The 19965-nt window shown below is 39.7% G+C and overlaps 1 protein-coding gene across 1 annotated transcript; it reads left to right on the top strand.

Annotated features, from left to right (window-relative positions):
- The first annotated feature begins 3696 nt into the window (after positions 1 to 3696).
- On the top strand, positions 3697 to 16211 carry LOC134082136 (butyrophilin-like protein 10). The gene is made up of 6 exons (XM_062537786.1): positions 3697 to 3746; positions 4479 to 4586; positions 6755 to 7108; positions 7958 to 8215; positions 15556 to 15644; positions 15806 to 16211. Exons 2-6 carry the CDS (start codon positions 4502 to 4504, stop codon positions 15959 to 15961), a joined length of 942 nt encoding a protein of 313 aa, XP_062393770.1. The 5' UTR covers positions 3697 to 3746; positions 4479 to 4501; the 3' UTR covers positions 15962 to 16211.
- Positions 16212 to 19965: the final 3754 nt, after the last annotated feature.

The raw sequence follows: 19965 nt of genomic DNA, 5'->3' as shown, positions 1-19965 counted from the left end.
ATAGAGAGAGAAGCAGGGGAGGAGAGGATTAAGTGAGAGAAAGAGAGAGTGTGAAGGAGTAGGGGAGGGAGAGAGAATGAGAGACTGGGAAAGAGGGAGAGGGAGAGAGATTGAGTGAAAGAGAGAGAGAGAAGAGGGAGAGAGAACCTGAGAAAGAGAGATACAATAAAGGAAGGAGAGAGAGACTGAGTAAAAGAAAGAGAGAGGTAGAAAGAAAGACTGCAGTAGTGAAGGGAGAGGAATAGAAAGAAGGTGAGGGAGGGGAAGGTAGAAAAAGAAGAGAGAGAGAGAGAGAGAGAGAGAGAGAGAGAGAGAGAGAGAGAGAGAAAGATCACTGATCACATGTAGCCCATTTGTCTGTTATTATTGCCACTGTGCTTTAGTAGCACTTATTTAGGAGCCTAGTGTCCTTGCATTTCTGATAGGACTGCAAAACATGAATCTATGTTTGTTTTTTTTTTGCTGTTTGATAAAATGTTCAAAACGCAGGGGAATACTAAGGGCAGGCATGTGCGATGTCTTGGGTGGAGTGATGGTGCACACAGACAATTCAATACATTTCATCATTTCAACATTTTAGATAACATTTTGATGTAAGTTAATAAAAAATATGGTCATTATAACACTTCAGATTAATTTCACATCAACAGTAGCCTATTTGTCTGAATTGCTAACTGAGTGACACATTTGGATTGTCTTGTAGCCTGATCAATTTAACCATCATCCTAATCGAAATAGAGGCTAAATTCATTCAATTCAAATCCCTTTATTCATCCCCAGGGGGAAATTAAATATTGCACACTTTATCTTGTCATTGGTGACCTGGATAAATAGGGTTCTCTTATAGCCTACCATGATGTCCTTTAGTCTAGTAGCCAGCCTATAGAGCCCCATTGTGAACCCGAAAATGTTGTGTACACCAAAGTTTTATTGCAGAAATGTAAAGTATGGGTCCCCAGTAGCCTATACAGAAACTGGCGGATGCTAATTTGCATTATGTTGAGCAATTTGCATAATCCGCACAATTAGCATAATTAGCTCATTCGTCCAGATTGACAGTAGATTTTGCACTGTGTGACCAGTTTCTATAATATTGGAGTGGTTTTAGAGGTTTTAGAAGGTGCTGAATTCAATTCTAGCACTTTCAGATATCCTTGTTTAGACTGGACCACAAAAAAAAACAGTGAGCTCCTTATAACCATGATCATCCTGGAGGGCATTGCGCAGGATGGTAGGATCGGTATGTGGAAAATCTTAAGTTTAACTTTAATTGGACATGGACCTACAGAAGCAGTTCCAATAAAGTCCTCCTTCTGACTCACTCCCAAGTCCAATTTAAGTTTCTCTGGACTTCAAGTCTAGACCACTTAAATGTAAGCTATCAACATCTGTTCTACCTGACAAACAAAAGTGTTAAGAGTTGGAAATAGAAGATGATTGGCTGGATAAGGCTAGAGAGGGTAATTGGATAGTAACAGAACAACAGGTTACTGATTGGGCGTGAGTATTGTCTCTGTGTGTGTGTGTGTGTGTGTGTGTGTGTGTGTGTGTGTGTGTGTGTGTGTGTGTGTGTGTGTGTGCGTGCGTGCGTGCGTGCGTGCGTGCGTGCGCGCGCGCACTGTTTATTGTAGAGCTACTTTACATTATAATAAACTACTGCAAATCACAGCTCTATTGCACATAGTACCAGTGAAATCAGAAAAACAATAAGGACAGTTGAATAGCAAACAGGACGTGAACAGACTGAGATATAAGCCTAGATTGAACATGAACCATAGTGGTATATGAGAATATTGTGTGATTTACCTTGTAGCGTAATTATGACCGCCACGCAGCAGAGCTATATTGTTAGCCTGATTGCCATCGACTTTCAAGGCTCTGCGAGACTTTAGTCCGACCAAGAGCCTGTGCTAAACGGTTTCTCCAAGCGCTTGGTTGACCTGCCTCCTTTAAGTGCCTCGATTTGCTACTGGTCGATGTCAGAAAGCGGTTTGCCGAGTTTAAACCAATAACAACACTCTTTCCTCTGCCTTGAACACGCCTCTACCCAGAACTGTTGGAGCTGCTCAAAGTTGTATTGGTTCTCGACCAAAGGGGGCAGTTCCGCAGTTTTGGGAAATTCAGAAATCCTGCCTGATGAGCAGTTGGCCAGACCAGCGACAGCAACACTGAAGGTGTTAGGCTACGTCACGAGGGCGTGCCAGGCTAATATATTGTTTAGTCAGTTTTTTTTTTGCAAGGACCAAATTTCCGTCAAGGACGAAACGTGGTGGGCATGTAGCCCCACATGGATAGCATGTCACCCAGGCAAAATTCAGAATTGAATTGAGAATGACTCCTAAATTCCAGTCCAATTTGAACTGAGGTGAAAAACAGGATTAAAGGAAGTAGAATTGAAATTCTATGAAATTCAAAGAAATGTATTAGGGCTGGGCACGTTAACGCGTTCAATAAATAATAAATGTTCTTCCTAAATGCTAGGGGGAAGGGATTATTTTGACCCCCTATTTAACCCTATGGGAATTTAGCACATATAGGGTTAACATAGGGGCAGGCAGATTTTTATTTTTTAAGGCCAGCTATTTCATGGATCCAGGATATTAGGCTATGCATCCTGATAAAGTTCCCTTGGCCGTTGGAATTAAAATAGCCCCACATCATCACACACCTTTCACCATAGCTAGAAATTGGCATGGTGCTTTTTCCAGTAGGCCTATTAGCCTGTATGATGCTCATTGAACTTAATGCAAATCATTCCACTTAAATTACCTGGAACGTTTTAAATTAGGAGCTAGTGTCTACACGTCGCATTGCGCTCGAACGCAGCATATTTGCACAAAGGATCGGCTCCGCCCCCACAAACGAAAAAAGTCGACGTCACTTTGACACGGTTTCACTTTCTGCTGAAGCAGGAAAGATGAAGTGAAGATTGAAGGACACGGTCATTTCACATTGCAGTTCGCTTTGTAAATCTTCGAATCTGGTGAGTTGTCTTGTCGTGTTTGTCCAACGCTGTGCTTATTTATGTTGTCGTAAGTTTTGATAAATATTTACGCGTGCGGAGCTGGTGTGCATCACGGTTCAAAATGTCACTTGGGGTGCATTCACAGGCAGCTGAAGCGTTCAATTCGCAATTTGCTGTAATTTGCTACCACTGTAAAAATGGAATTGGCTACACCAGACGTGAAAGCGGTGCATATGATCCATTCGAAAAATTAGACCACGAAAGTTTGACTTAGGCCTTCGTGCCTGGTGTAGTCTAACACATTTTCTATTCCTCCTTGCCAGACAAGATGTGGGACAATGGGCTGAAAAGAAAGCTAGGGTAGGCTAGTTTATCTTGAATAGCCTAGGCTAATTATTTTCCATACACATAGCTGCTAAACTACTGCAGGTGGTTACTGGACACAAAGAGTTTGTGAGAATAAACGTTAAGATACACGATCACTTCGGCCGTCACCAGCTCAGTCTTTCTCTGCACAACTCGCAGATCATTTTCTCTCTGCTAATCTGAATGCAAAGGCGAAGTGATTTCGAAGATAATTTCCAATGCGCAGTTGGTTACTGTAGACCACAAAAAGAGCTTGCGAAAGGCTACTGGTGGTAGCACGGCCCCAACGTTTTTAATGCCACAATAATAAACAGCTGGCCAATGGGTCGCTGTTGTCAGGTAGAAATCATTTAAGAGTGTCTAGAGGTAATAACAGGAAGTTACACCCAATCGTTCGTTGCCGACTCTGCACAAGGTAAAAAATAAAATCTAAACAAGTGTTATTCATCTTACCAACGTTTTATTTTAAGTATGAGACTCTAGTGTTACTTCGAAAGAATTTTGACTTTTAAGAAGTCTTTTAAGGCACATTTGCTGCACGGTCAGACGGTGTGCTTGTGTTCAGGATGAGTCATCTTAAAGGAAATCTTCACCGTTTTTTCATATTAAACTAATGTTATTCCCTTAACTAAGACGAGTTGATGCACTGACTCTGGAGCGCGGCGCTACTTTGATAGCACTAGGAGGGGCGCAACTACTCCGTTTTTGAGGGTATGCAAAAACAATTTTGCCACACAACCCACCTCACGGTTGACCAAAATGATCACGGTTCTCCGTATTATCGCGGTATTGCTGGCCAGTCAAGTTCATCCACACCAAACTCTGAGATCCATGTCTTTATGGACCTTGCTTTGTGCACTGGTGCACAGTCATGTTGGAACATGAAGGGGTCATCCCCGAGCTGGACTTGGCCCCTTAGTTCCAGTGAAAGGAACTCTGAATGCTATAACCAATAGATTTTGGACAATTTCATGCTCCCAACTTTGTGGGAACAGTTTGGATAGCCACTTCCTGTTACAACATGACTGCACCAGTGCACAAAGCAAGGTGGAGTGAGGATATTACTGCGCCGAGTCTAAGTGCTCCCAATTGTTATTCCGCCACACAACATGTTTTTTTTTTTTTAACAATCCTGTGTGAACTCTAGGTATTCAAGCATTTTTGCTGGTCATGGTGTGTGTGTGCAGCTGGCTTTCCAAGTGCTGGATATGTGTCTGGGTGATACTTCATCTGTGCAGTACCATTTGTTATGCAGGTAAGTAAAGTTCAACTGATATATCCTCATAATTCTCATGGCTTTTCACTAGAGGTGTGAATCTCTCCCTTTTAAGACGATTCGATTCTTATCATAAAGCTACGATATGATTCACAGACGATGCAGTTTAAAACAGCACGATTCAGTGCCAAATACCTCTAAACGCAATCACTCGGCCAATTAATAGAGATACATTCATATCACCCTATACTTAGCTGCTGAACAAATCACAATAGTTTAAAACTATGTGATGTAGCTGTAGCTCTTGGGAAAGAGTGTTTACGATATGTATCGGTAAATCTGTACACCCCTACTTTTCACACTTTTGCAGCCCTTGTCAGTGTGGGCTTTTCTGCTAAGATGCTTATCACAAACTCTGGGGGAAAAGAAACTCATCACCTCTGTGCGCTGAATACAACTTTTCCTGTGGCTACCAGTGTTCCCGCGACATTAATTTTAGTATGGCAGTCCGCTACGGATAAATGTATGCCACCACGGTAGAATTAAGGCAGACACAAAATATAGGCTAGTTGTGGTCGAGCTCAATCAGCTTAATCATGGTTCGATTCAGGTAAAAGGTATCGACTGTTAGGTGGGTAACGAAGGTGTAGGTCTAAATGGGATTAAAGCAATTTCAGAAATGTGGGAACAGCACTCAACTTGGGCAAAAACATTTCTTGTGCACTTGTGGTGACAGCCTACCCTGGAAATCCAGAGTTCTTGCGAGAGCACAATTTGAATTGTGTCTGCAAGATACACTGGCAATTAAGTGGATTTTTGATATGATTAGGCTAGGCAACATTTATTAGTAAGCTAGTAAGTTGTATAAGAGGCTATCAGAGAGTTTTGGCAGCATACTTGAATGCGGTCATTAGGCCTACAACATTTCCCATAGATTTAAAGGAATAGAAACATATAAACACTCAAATAATTATGTATAGGACAGTGCACCTATATAATAAAGATATCACTCAGGTAGCTTTTAGGGGTGGGAATTGGCAAAAGAATGACAATTCGATACTATTGCGATATTTGGGCCAAAATTCAATATTATTGCGATTCTAAACATATTGCGATACAACAAGTATTGCGATTCGATTCTGCGATATATTGCTATTCATGTCTCTCATATTATTCAAAGGCATTACAAAAAATAAGGAAAATAACACTGTTCAACTCACTTTGTCATGGCGTGGTGCATATCAAGGTCCTTACTATTTGCTTTTTGTTGAAAACGAAATACACCCACACTTTCAAAGTGATGGAGGGTCGTCTATAACAGGTTGTGATTGTGAAGCCATTTTTATTTGAAATTGCCGTTGAATGCACAATAAAATGGCACAACAAGCGCCACCTTGTGAGTGTAATATCTTGAAATTCCCCTTGGGGACTCAAATAAAGGTAAAATAGATAATTAAATTCTATAATTAAGTATTGCGATACTTGAGCTACTAGTATCGATATAATTGCATGCACAAAATATCGCGATACTGAACAGAATCGATTTTTTCCCCCACCACTAGTAGCTTTTGTCCTCAAAGATAAAGAGGCTCCCAGAAGTATACAACACTCATATAATTAAGAAAACACGGAAACTTCACTATTGCAACTACTCAAGTGCTAACGCAAGCTAAATAAAAAACTTGCAGAGTTCAGGTTGTGAACCCGGGTCGGCCGCGTGGCAGACTGACGCTAAATTGCTACACCACAGAATCTGTGAGCAGTCCAAGTAAATCCAGTTAATCAAACTAAGAGGCTACCAAGCTGTTAATCATTAATTGCAAACAGGGGTGTATTTAAGCAGCGACTTACCCCCTCTCGAGAGCAAAGGCCCTACTTTATCAACAATCTCTATTAATATAGATGAAAAATACTTACGTCTCGTGTCAGCTACCATCCACAGGAGGCAAAAAGAGAAAGTGCTGGCGTGCATGCACCTGTATATGTAGACTGGGGTTGATTGCACGCACGTAGCGGGGAGTGGTTAATTTGCTATTCTGTCTCCTAACAGCTCAACCCCTCGGAGAGAATGACCCATACTGTTGCGTGTTGACCGATATGAAATAGAACAATGTTTTCACCTGCCGTGTCTTGCCTTAACTTCCTGTTGTCAGAGTTTTTGAATCTGTATTTTAATGATTGTTGCCTTGTGTCTATCTGTTTTACAGCGGATTTCCAGGTAGTTGGTCCAGAAGGTCCTCTTACTGCTGATGCTGGTGGAGATCTGGTCCTTCCCTGCTCCCTGAAGCCCAGTATGAGTGCTGAAGGGATGACTGTGGAGTGGTTCAGACTGGATGACCAAGGCCAGAGTTCCGTAGTGCACCTTTATAAAGACCACAAAGATATAAACACCAATCAAATGTCGTCTTACAGGGGCAGAACATCCCTCTTCAAGGAAGAACTGAAGAAAGGAAATGCTTCACTACTTATCAAACAATTGAGTGTTGCTGATAGAGGACACTACAAATGCTTCGTACAATCTACAGACTACGATGATATCTCTGTACAACTCAGTGTTATAAGTAAGTGACATTTATACTGTATGTAAAAAAATGGAATTTGTACTGTATATTTGATTTATGGATCTTGCATTCCCCAACCATACCTGAGTTTACCACTGTATGCATTCAGATAGACACGCATATTAAGCTAATCACTTAGTTTGAAGCATATAGTGCAAGTGCATTTAGGGCCCTACCTCCTTAACCTTACAGCAGCTCAGCAGTGTGCTCACTTGTAATATCTTGTAATGTAGAAACGAGTAAAGCACTCACAGCGCAAACTTCCGCCAAGCGAACACACAACCGCCTCCTGCATCCAGGCGGTGATACAGATCACTCTCAAATGTAATAGTTTCTTCCTTGAATCATTTCAGACCATCCCTGAAAATTTCATCAAAATCCATCCATAACTTTTTGAGTTATCTTGCTAACAAACAGACAAACCAACAAACCCCGATGAAAACATAACCTCCTTGGCGGAGGTAACAATTCACCATTGTGTAAGCACACCCTTATTTTAAAGGGAATAAGAGGAATAAAAAAAAAAAAACCTTCATGAACCATGTACTTGGCACCCTGACACTTTCTGACACCACCTAAATGCACTTGTGCTTTGCACTTCAAACCGTGCCCTTACCATACTAGCACAGGGCTCCCTAACCCAGCCAGACAGTGCATGCACAGAGCCAAAATTGTTTTTGCTCACTTATCTAATTCTAGGGGAGACTTTGAATAACCCAATTGTCTTTTTTTTTTTTTTGGCACCTCTTTTTAAGGTGTGTACCAATCCACTATTGCCGAGGTATTAAAATTAGTATATTCCTTATCCTTTAACAAAAATATATGTTTTTTGCTATTTTGTACGCATAGGCTCACTCATTTCTTTGCATAAAGTTGATGGTGAAGGATTCAGCTTAGTGTGTGAGTCCTCTGGATGGAACCCTGAGCCAGCAGTTGTTTGGTTGGATGGTGAGGGGAGGAGCCTATCAGCTAACAATCAAGAGTGGAACTCTGATGGATTGACAGTCAGCCGACGCCTGGCTGTGGACAAGTTGGAAAAGAACAGCACCTACATCTGTAGAGTATCTCAGGCTGACAAGATGAAGGAGACCATCTTTCACATTAATGGTGCTCAACAATCCAGTCTAACTGCTTCAGTTGGTCTTACCATACTCCATACTGTACAGTGATGTGTGTGTGTGTGTGTGTGTGTGTGTGTGTGTGTGTGTGTGTGTGTGTGTGTGACTGTGTGTGTGTGTGTGTGTGTGTGTGTGTGTGTGTGTGTGTGTGTGATTTATAACTATTTCACATTTCTTAATCTTTTGCAGAAGGATGGTTTGATTACTTTGACTCTTTCCCAGTTCGTTTTCACATTGCTGCACAAGTGGCTATAGCTGTGGCTGTGGGTTTGGGGATTATGCTTCTTTCATTGTGTTGCTGGTAATTATTCCCATCACCTTCACATCCCTTTAAGTTAAACAGTGGGCCAACAGCCCACAAGTTTTCAGTAAGATGAAACACATGTTGAGCAGCCTTGTGACTATGTACTTAGAAGATTATCATGTGATGTTGAAGAAAGCCATATTTATTCTTTTGACAGTATCTCGACTTACTATTTACTCTAGGTTGTGCTACAGCTCCCCCTGGATTGGCCATAGCACCCCCAAGAAAATAACGTTTTATATCTCATTTTAAAATATGTAAGCGCACCAAGACAGCTCCCCTGGATTGGCCATAGCACCCCTGTAGCACCACCAAGAAAATAATGGTTTATATCTCATTTAAAAATATTGAAATGCACCAAGACAGACATATGAATGCACTGCACATGCAACTGTGTGTGCTTCCCAGAGCATGCTTTCTCTGCCTTATGTTCTGCAGCATTAGGGCCTCCTCGACGAGGAGATTGCTGGTCCGCAGATAATTTGTGTGTTAATTGAAGGGCATGGAACAGTGAACTGAAAGCAAACTAAAGTAGGCTAAACATTTTCCAGATTAGGAGATATTTCTAAATTTGGTGTTATCAAATAAAGAGGCAACACATTAGGGGTAGTGATGTGAGCGCTCATTCAATGTGTGTCCGCAAGTGAAACTGAACCACTGGAGATAATGTAGATAAAAGCAACAAACAACTGGCAGACTGGCCGGAGTTGCATGATGCGCCAGCAGAACACCAGAGTAGGCTACATTTATTTCCTTCAATGTTTTGTTAAAGAGCAATCACGTAGGCTAGCATTCCAAGTTACAGAATAGAAACTAATGCGTTAGCTTATGGCTAATGTCTATGAGAAATCCCATAGACATGCTAACGGTTAGCATACTCGATAACAGTAGATATTTAGAGCGAACTTCAGTCCATTTACACAACTTAGGTTACAGAAGAGTTTTTTTGTTTTCAACTGACTATTAAAATAATCAAGTCTAATGTTTTCTCTCCATATAACAACGTAGCCTAACCGTGTAGGAAAAAACGCCTGTTGTTAACTCATCAATGCCACAAAGTAGCTGCACAACATAAACATTAGGCGCGTGTGACAACGTGCCCAGTGCCCACTAGTGATCATGTGACTTGCTCTGCTGCAGCCAGTGGCTTCTCTCACTTCTGTTGCACACCTCCTGATTTCATGAATGTATGGGGTTTAAATGTGTGGCTTTGAGTGTGCCCCTCCCCCCCTCTAAGTAACCTACTTTAAATATTCGATAATGTAATTTTGCACATCGCCAAAACAACATTCACAATAATATACCAAACAATAGGCTATAGCCTTTATTGCCCACCCCTATTCTGGAGTGTTAAAGATTAAAAGAAACTAGAGATGTAATTCCAAGGAAATTACGAGTGCATGAAAATGCAAAAATGGGTAGGACTTTTATTTTGAAACAGTTGTGGGTAGAGGAAACAGTTGAACAGGATATGTACTCTTTAAGAGAGCCAGAAAGCCTGAGACAGAGAGTTGCTGCCAGGTGGCTTTGAACACCTGGCTTAAGATTCTAATTGCTTAACGACTTCATTGTGATGTCATAATCCAATGTTAAGTCTATGGGAGAAAAAATGTTTTTAAAAATTCATATAAAATAAACGATAAAGTTTTCAAAGATGAAATTTACATAGCTGAAGTCACCTAAGTAAGACCTACGCAGCGCAGTTTGAATGAAGTCTCTACGTCGAACGGTTGAAGCTGAATTGAACGCACAAAAAGTGTGGAAGAAGAATAATATCGATAACTAGAGATGTAATTCCAAGGAAATTACGAGTGCATGAAAATGCAAAAATGATGAGGACTTTTATTTTGAAACAGTTGTGGGTAGAGGAAACAGTTGAACAGGATATGTAGTCTTAAGAGAGCCAGAGAGCCTGAGACAGAGAGTTGCTGCCAGGTGGCTTTGAACACCTGGCTTAAGATTCTAATTGCTTAACGACTTCATTGTGATGTCATAATCCAATGTTAAGTCTATGGGAGAAAAAATGTTTTTAAAAATTCATATAAAATAAACGATAAAGTTTTCAAAGATGAAATTTACATAGCTGAAGTCACCTAAGTAAGACCTACGCAGCGCAGTTTGAATGAAGTCTCTACGTCGAACGGTTGAAGCTGAATTGAACGCACAAAAAGTGTGGAAGAAGAATAATATCGATAACTAGAGATGTAATTCCAAGGAAATTACGAGTGCATGAAAATGCAAAAATGATGAGGACTTTTATTTTGAAACAGTTGTGGGTAGAGGAAACAGTTGAACAGGATATGTAGTCTTAAGAGAGCCAGAGAGCCTGAGACAGAGAGTTGCTGCCAGGTGGCTTTGAACACCTGGCTTAAGATTCTAATTGCTTAACGACTTTATTGTGATGTCATAATCCAATGTTAAGTCTATGGGAGAAAAAATGTTTTAAAAAATTCATATAAATTAAACGATAAAGTTTTCAAAGATGAAAATTACATAGCTGAAGTCACCTAAGTAAGACCTACGCAGCGCAGTTTGAATGAAGTTTCTACGTTGAACGGTTGAAGCTGAATTGAACGCACAAAAAGTGTCTGAAGAAGAATAATAATATCGATAATAAGAACTAGAAATGCAATTCCAAGGAATTACCAGTGCATGAAAATGCAAAAATAGATATACAATGTAGATATGGTTACTAAGGTGTAGCTAGGGTAAACATGGTGGTTGCATTGTTTACAGAGAGTTGATAGTGTGAAGGTAGACAGTTTAAAGATGAAACATTCCAGTTCTAACTTAACTAATGATTTCTATTCATGTTAAAATGTTGATTAGCTAACCTAGCTAATGATTTCTAGCAGTTACGTTAAAAATGCTAATTATGCTAGCAATGCTAACTTTACTAACAATGCTAACCAGGTTGATTAGCTAACTTAACCGATGATTTCTAGCAGTAATGCTAAAAATGCTAACTATGCTAACAATGCTAAATGTGCTAACAATGCTAACCAGGTTGATTAGATAACTTAGTTGATGATTTTTTGCAGTTATGCTAAAAAATGCTAACTATGCTAACAATGCTAACCATGCTAACTAGCTAACTTGCTAGTGAGGACTTTTATTTTGAAACATTTGTTGCTAGGGTATCCATGGTGGCCACTATCAGGAAACAAGAAGTTACTGCAGTATAATCATGTTGGTTGCTATGGAAACGGTCATAAACACTTAATTTTAATGGTTGCTATGTTGGTTGCTAGGTACATGGAGGTTTCATGTAGTTGACTGGAGGCATAGTGGATGATAACTGACAGTTGGAATGGTTGAACAGTTCAATAGTTGAGTAGTTTCAATGGTTAAATGATTTAATAGTGTATTATTGCAGTGAGGACTTTTATTTTGAAACAGTTGTGGACAGAGGAAACAGTTAACAGGATATGTAGTCTTCTGAGAGACTGTATGCTTAAAGCCAGAGAAACTGACAGTTGGTGCCCAGGTGGCCGGCCACCTGGCGTAAGATTCTAATTGCTGCCGTGATGTCATAATGAGCAATGTTAAGTCTATGGGGGAAATTGTAATAGTTTTTAACTAATAGTTTAAAAAGTATAAAAGTTACAAAGTTGAAAAATACAAAGCACACATCGCGTAAGTAAGACCTACGCGACATAGTTTGAATGGAGTTTCTACGTTAAGTGGTTGAAGCTGAATTGCGTGCGTTAGAAGAAGAATAATAAGAAGTTGAAGCCTAGGAAGAACAGTACAGTGCATTTTCATGCACTGTAATAAACAGCATAACAGTAGAGTGCATTTTCATGCACTCTAATAAGAATAAACAGTATAACAGTAGAGTGCATTTTCATGCACTCTAAAAACAACAACAAGAACCGTACCGAACCGAAAACCGTGACCCTAAACTGTGATACGAACCGAACCGTAGATTTTGTGAACCGTGCCACCCCTATGGGCTACCCATGAAGGTGGGATACTCTATGGTTAAACAATGTACAAAAATGTTTGTACTGACATAATAGTTAACTTTAAAATATGTTGTTAATATGTGACTCTCCACGGCAAAACCAGTCGCTTGTCGCAACAGGCGTTTCTGAGAAACATGACAATTTATGTCACTTGTGCTAAAATCGTGGATTTTTTTATGTGTGTTTTGAAACAGTGGGAGGTCTACACTGTACGGCCGTGGATACATTTCGCCGAAAAAACTGACCTTTTCTAGTCTAAAAACGTGAGTTTCTTGAGGTGAGAAAGTTAGAGGAAGCTCGTTTTTGCCGCTCTATTCCAATATTTACGGTAAATGCACTCAGTGAGTGTTTCTCAAAGTCAAGGATTGGTCCTTCCAAGCCACTTTTTTAAGGACGTTACGTCATCAAATCTCGTCAAGCACTTTTCCAAAGTCAAGGATGCTTTAAAATTCTAGCAAGTACTGAGTCCTTCGTTCTGAGAATTTTGGAGGATGCATCGATGGATCCTCGGAGTGAAGAAATAACCCACAATCCTTTGCGTATGAACAATTAGACATTTTCTGATGGTGCGGCTTAAAAAAAAGAGGGAGAGGGAGATGGAAAGTAGATGCAAAGAAGCAGTGCGTGTTAATGTAGGCTAAATATGATTTATCAAGTGTTTTGTTAATGCCATCGTATATTTGCTCAGGCATTTATATCAAGTTATTGTGCATATTCATCATAAATGCATATGTCAATGTGCATGAATAAGTTGTGATAGACTTGTTATTAATTTATCTCAGAACTTCGCCCAATGCAAACTTTGTAGAAGTTTAACATTGCCGTTGCTGTTCCCAATTACCGGTATAACTTTCCATTGACACAACATAATTATAAACTACAGATTGTTATGTGAAGACCAAGTCGAATGTGGAAATACTGTAGGCTACTCCAAAAAGTTTATTTAGAGGAAAGTGCAGCTGCAGTTGTCGGAACTCCTGTAAAAGTAGCACAATTTCCACGGTTCTAATTAAGCGCGCAGCCGGAACCGTGCACAATTGACGTGCACTTCCACACTCGCTAGGCTGTTCCATTGCATGTGATCTTGACAGCTGGAGAGGGTACTGGGAAGGTGTGTTGCCTTGTCTCTTTAGCACTCAACTCGAAAGAAAGCATTCTATCAAGGACGAGCTCTTGACTTTGAGAAACACCCATTGACAACCACCAAGCCATCTTCTTGCTGTGTCGTTGATACAAGTACCGTAAATCTTGTAATAGCGGCGACCTTACAAAGCGTTCGTGAGTGTTGAGCCGACGGTTAACTTCAGAGGCAGATTTCTCCGTTTTTCTCTTGGCATGACAGGATGAACTCAACTCCTTTGAATGTTTATATTTCAGTAATATGACGTTCAATTCATTATATAAAGGTATCGTTTTGAAGGTTGATTATGCCCCTTCCTGAAAACGTAATAACTATGATTTTGAAAATTTGGACAATGTGACTGATTTCGCCGTGGAAGGTCACATATATGTATAATGTCGACCATCCTATTCAGTAAGGTTGCTGTTTATTTTGAAGGGTTGCTATGCGTTGAATGAATTCGTGAAATAGGGGTGCATAGGGCTGTGCACTGCATGTAAATATGATTCAGGCAAGTTCAATGTTAATATTCTCGCAAACTATTTATTACAGCAACTTTGCACTAACTCCATCGGACAGCTTAGATTTCACTCGTTCATGTGATATGCGGTGTGACATTTCTGCGATGAGTAGGTTACTCCGCGAGAAAATTAGGCTGGTTGAACCTGGACTAAATATTTTCCTGTGGCACAGTAAACTGTATTATTTGGCTTTCCGATGGATGGGATGTTATGAGCCGTTATGAGCCGGATGTTATGAGCCGTAATGTTAGCCAAGTCTACTGCCTCAGAACGTATGGGCTGCTGCCTGCTGCAGGCGCCGCTTGTCTTCAGTTTTCTAATAGCCTGAAACGTAGTCTTTATGTAGCCTACAAGTCCTGAATATAGAGGCTAAATCAGAATTTGATGAAACTTAGTGAAGACTTTTCAGAAAACAATTTCAACGATGACGTTGACTGTTGTGCTTTTAGAATGTGAAAGTAGGCCTAATTGTCGTCACATTACTGATCATGTGAAAACGTTGCAGTAGCGCTGAAAATCCAGCCGTGGCGCTGCACCACTGCTGAATACGTTGTAGGGTAACACTGAACTGACACTAGTTAATCAGGTAGAATGCAACACAAATATATATTCCCTTTGCAATGTTTTATGCTTTATCTTCAAAAGATTATTTTGAATTTGAGTGCTAGCTCTGTCTAATCTGTCTTTTAGCCTACATTTTCTTAGAAAAAAGTATAGACTATTAGGCCTATCATGCATTAACCAAGGTGCCACTGGCGACTTAAGTCGACAAGATGCGGTACTGAATAAAACGGCCGATTTGGTCAAATTCTGAAAGGTTCTCTCCAGTGTTGATGCGCAATATTTCTCCATTTGGGATCGTGATAAGGAGTGAATTGTTTAGTTTAGGCTATTGCAGGCCTGTAATGTTCATGACACTTCAGCCTGGCAGAAGACAGATACTGCTTTCTGTGCTGACTATGTGTCTGTGTTGTTATATCTGTCCCTCCGACAACTGTGTTGAAATTATGTATTTCGGATTTCTCTTTTTTTTTTTTTACGGGGGGGCGGGGGGCACCTACAGAAACAAATCTCTGGCACCGCCACTGCTCTCAGTAAGCTTATTGTGACTAAATGTAATGAAATTATATGCACTGGCCCCAGTCGTGGCGCGACTGGCTGGGGCACCTGCACCGCACGCCGGCGACCTGGGTTCGATTCCCGCCCCGTGGTCCTTTCCGGATCCTACCCTACTCTCTCTCCCACTCGTTTCCTGTCACCCTACACTGTCCTATCTGATTAAAGGCATAAAAGCCCAAAAAAATATCTTAAAAAAAAAAAAAAAAAAGAAATTATATGCACTGATTCAACAGCACTGTTTTATCTGAAGTTGACGAAATGGTTACCTGCAGTTCAAGAGCTGATTTTCTTCTCCAGGTGTTGTTGCAATGATGGCCACTTTAGTTGCTGTGGCCGTCGTGGTTTCCGTTGGTGACGTTTCTGACGCAATTTATAAACGTCAAAAGGTAATTTCATTTTTATATTATATGAAAAATGTTCAATAATAATACATCAAATCAGTCAAGCATGTATATATTTTCACATTCACCTCACTGAAAATGTATAGATTTGTTTATTAACGTTGTCTTTTTTTTTTTTTTTTTTTTTTTAAACCTCCACTCTAAAGGTTCTGGATCTACATTGGCCCCTCCCATTTTCCAGCAGGTGGGCTGGCAGTAAGCTGAAAAGTTGTGGGTTCAATTTTCTGGCTTCCATCATTGTGCCATTGATCAAAGGCACTGAACCCCAAGTTGCTATGGGGTCAATGACTCTTGTAATATGACTTACATTTGTAAGTCACTTTGGATAAAAGCATTTGCCAAATGAATGATGTAGGAGATGTGGCAGGTCCTCTTTGGTTGGCCTCATTAAAGGTCAGGAATCGAAGGACGCGTTTGTTTCGCCCAGCAGACGGGCTTCCTCCCACCATCTGCATTTTGATCCATCACACTTGCACCACATCTGTATGTTGTCTTCACTGTGCTGACTGTTCCTAAATGCTTTATTAAAAATGTTTTTATTTTTAAAAATTGTGTGTATCGACTCCCTTTCATGTTTCTAAGGGATATTGTGTAAGCTTGAGAACATTTCATTGTGAAATTCTCTCATCTAGTGGTTAGGGATTATATTGATAGCCTACCTATTAGAACTACGGTAGCCATTGCACATCAAAAACATAACATAAGAGAGCCAGAGTGTATGCTTAAAGCCTGAGACAGAGTAGATTGTTTAAAAGTTGAATGTAGATCATCTAATTGATGTTGATAGGCAGACTGTTTAGAATGGGTGGATGAGTGGATGGTTTGAAGAAGACGAATGGATAAAAAGTTGGATGGAATTAGGAAGACTTATGTTGATACAGTTCGGCGCAGAGGATACAGGGGAACAGAAAATGTAGTCTCAAGAGAGCCAGTGTATGTAGCCTGAGAGAGAGAGAGAGCTGCTGCACCTGGACTGGCCACCTGGCGTAACATTCTAATTGCTGCCGTGATGTCATAATGAACAATGTTAAGTCTATGGGGGAAATTGTAATAGTTTTTAACTAATAGTTTAAAAAGTATAAAAGTTACAAAGTTGAAAAATACAAAGCCCACATCGCGTAAGTAAGACCTACGCGACAAAATTTGAATGGAGATTCTACGTTAAGTGGTTGAAGCTGAATTGCGTACGTTAGAAGAAGAAGAAGACGACTTTGGAAGAACAGTAGCCTATACAGTGCATTTTCATGCACTGTAATTACAGTGCATGAAAATGCACTGTACTGTTATTCCAAGTCTTCTTATTACAGTGCATGAAAATGCACTGTACTGTTCTTCCTCGGTCTTCTTCTTCTTCTTCTTCTTATTCTTCTTCTAACGCACGCAATTCAGCTTCAACCGTTTAACGTAGAAACTTCATTCAAATGTTGTTGCGTAGGTCTTGCTTATGCCATGCCTGCTTTGTATTTTTCAACTTTGTAACTTTTATACTTTTTAAACTATTAGTTAAAAACTATTACAATTTCCCCCATAGACTTAACATTGCTCATTATGACATCACGGCAGCAATTAGAATCTTAGGCCAGGTGGCCGGCCACCTGGGCACCAACTGTCAGTTTCTCTGGCTTTAAGCATACAGTCTCTCAGAAGACTACATATCCTGTTAACTGTTTACTCTGTCCACAACTGTTTCAAAATAAAAGTCCTCACTGCAATAATACACTATTAAATCATTTAACCATTGAAACTACTCAACTATTGAACTGTTCAACCATTCCAACTGTCAGTTATCATCCACTATGCCTCCAGTCAACTACATGAAACCTCCATGTACCTAGCAACCAACATAGCAACCATTAAAATTAAGCGTTTATGACCGTTTCCATAGCAACCAACATGATTATACTGCAGTAACTTCTTGTTTCCTGATAGTGGCCACCATGGATACCCTAGCAACAAATGTTTCAAAATAAAAGTCCTCACTAGCAAGTTAGCTAGTTAGCATGGTTAGCATTGTTAGCATAGTTAGCATTTTTAGCATAACTGCAAAAAATCATCAACTAAGTTAGCTAATCAACCTGGTTAGCATTGTTAGCAAATTTAGCATTGTTAGCATAGTTAGCATTTTTAGCATTGCTGCTAAAAATCATTGGTTAAGTTAGCTAATCAACCTGGTTAGCATTGTTAGTAAAGTTAGCATTGCTAGCATAATTAACATTTTTGGCGTAACTGCTAGAAATCATTAGCTAAGTTAGCTAATCAACATTTTAACATGAATAGAAATCATTAGTTAAGTTAGAACTGGAACGTTTCATCTTTAAACAGTCTACCTTAACACTATCAACTCTCTGTAAACTATGCAACCACCATGTTTACCCTAGCTACACCTTAGTAACCATATCTACATTATCTATCTATTTCTGCATTTTCATGCACTGGTAATTCCTTGGAATTGCATTTCTAGTTATTATTAAACTTCTTCTTCTAACGCAGCCAATTCAGCTTCAACCGTTTAACGTAGAAACTTCATTCAAACGTTGTTGCGTAGGTCTTGCTTATGCCATGCCTGCTTTGTTTTTTTTAACTTTGTAACTTTTATACTTTTTAAACTATTACTTAAAAACTATTAACAATTTCCCCATAGACTTAACATTGCTCATTATGACATCACGGCAGCAATTAGAATGTTACCCCAGCTGGTCAGCCACCAGGGCACCAACTGTCAGTTTCTCTCAGGCTCCTCTCTGAAGACTACATATTCTGTTCCCCTGTATCCTCTGCGCACAACAGTATCAAAATAAGTCCTCCTAATTCCATCCAACTTTATATCCATTCATCTTCTTCAAACCATTCACTCATCCACCCATTCTAAACAGTCTGCCTATCAACAACATCAATTAGACGCTCTACATTGAACTTTTAAACAATCTACTCTGTCTCAGGCTGGCTCTCTTTAGCCAGTTAAATTGATTACACCTGTATCTGTATCCACTACTCTCTGTGTCTCTCCATTCTACAAGAATATAAGGCACATTCCATCCAACATTCTATCCATTCATCTTCTTCAGACCATTCACTCATCCACCCATTAAACTGTCTATCAACATCTATTAAACAATCTGTCTATCAACATCCATTAAACTCTCTGTCTATCAACATTAATTAGACTATCTACATTCAACTTTTAAATTATTTACTCTGTCTCAGGCTTTAAGAGTATACTCTGGCTCGCTTAAGACTAGCCAGTTAAATTGATTACACCTGTGTCAACTACTCTCAGAGAGCTGTATCAGTGTCTCTCTTAACAAGAATATAAGGCACATTCCATCCAACCTTCTATCCATTCATCTTCTTCAGACCATTCACTCATCCACCCATTAAACTGTCAATCAATATCTATTAAACAATCTGCCTATCAACATCCATTAAACATTCTGTCTATCAACATTAATTAGACTATCTACATACAACTTTTAAAGTATTTACTGTGGGCCCCTCTCAAGCAGCGTTTATATGTCCTCTCTCGCTCCTCGATCCTCAATGATCTACATAAAGAAAGATAGAAGAAGGGCTAGACTATCCCATTGTTGCCGCTCCATCATTCTTTATGTAGATCAGTGAGGAGCGAGAGAGGACACGGAAACGCCATGAGAGGCACCTTCTGTCTCAGGCTTTAAGCATACAATCTCATTAAGACTACAGATCCTGTTTCACTACTTCCTCTGTCCACAACTGTTTCAAAATAAAGGTCCTCACTGCAATAATACACTATTAAATCATTTAACCATTGAAACTACTCAACTATTGAACTGTTCAACCATTCCAACTGTCAGTTATCATCCACTATGCCTCCAGTCAACTACATGAAACCTCCATGTACCTAGCAACCAACATAGCAACCATTAAAATGAAGTGTTTATGACTGTTTCCATAGCAACCAATATGATTATACTGCAGTAACTTCTTGTTTCCTGATAGTGGCCACCATGGATACCCTAGCAACAAATGTTTCAAAATAAAAGTCCTCACTAGCAAGTTAGCTAGTTAGCATTGTTAGCATAGTTAGCATTTTTACCATAACTGCAAAAAATCATCAACTAAGTTAGCTAATCAAACTGGTTAGCATTGTTAGCAAATTTAGCATTGTTAGCATAGTTAGCATTTTTAGCATTACTGCTAGAAATCATCGGTTAAGTTAGCTAATCAACCTGGTTAGCATTGTTAGTAAAGTTAGCATTGCTAGCATAATTAGCATTTTTAGCGTAACTGCTAGAAATCATTAGCTAAGTTAGCTAATCAACATTTTAAC

This window comes from Sardina pilchardus, chromosome 1, assembly GCF_963854185.1.
Source record: "Sardina pilchardus chromosome 1, fSarPil1.1, whole genome shotgun sequence".
Lineage (NCBI taxonomy): Eukaryota > Metazoa > Chordata > Actinopteri > Clupeiformes > Clupeidae > Sardina > Sardina pilchardus.
The sequence above is the reverse complement of the archived record's forward strand: the minus strand, read 5'-3'. Positions and strand labels throughout refer to the sequence as shown.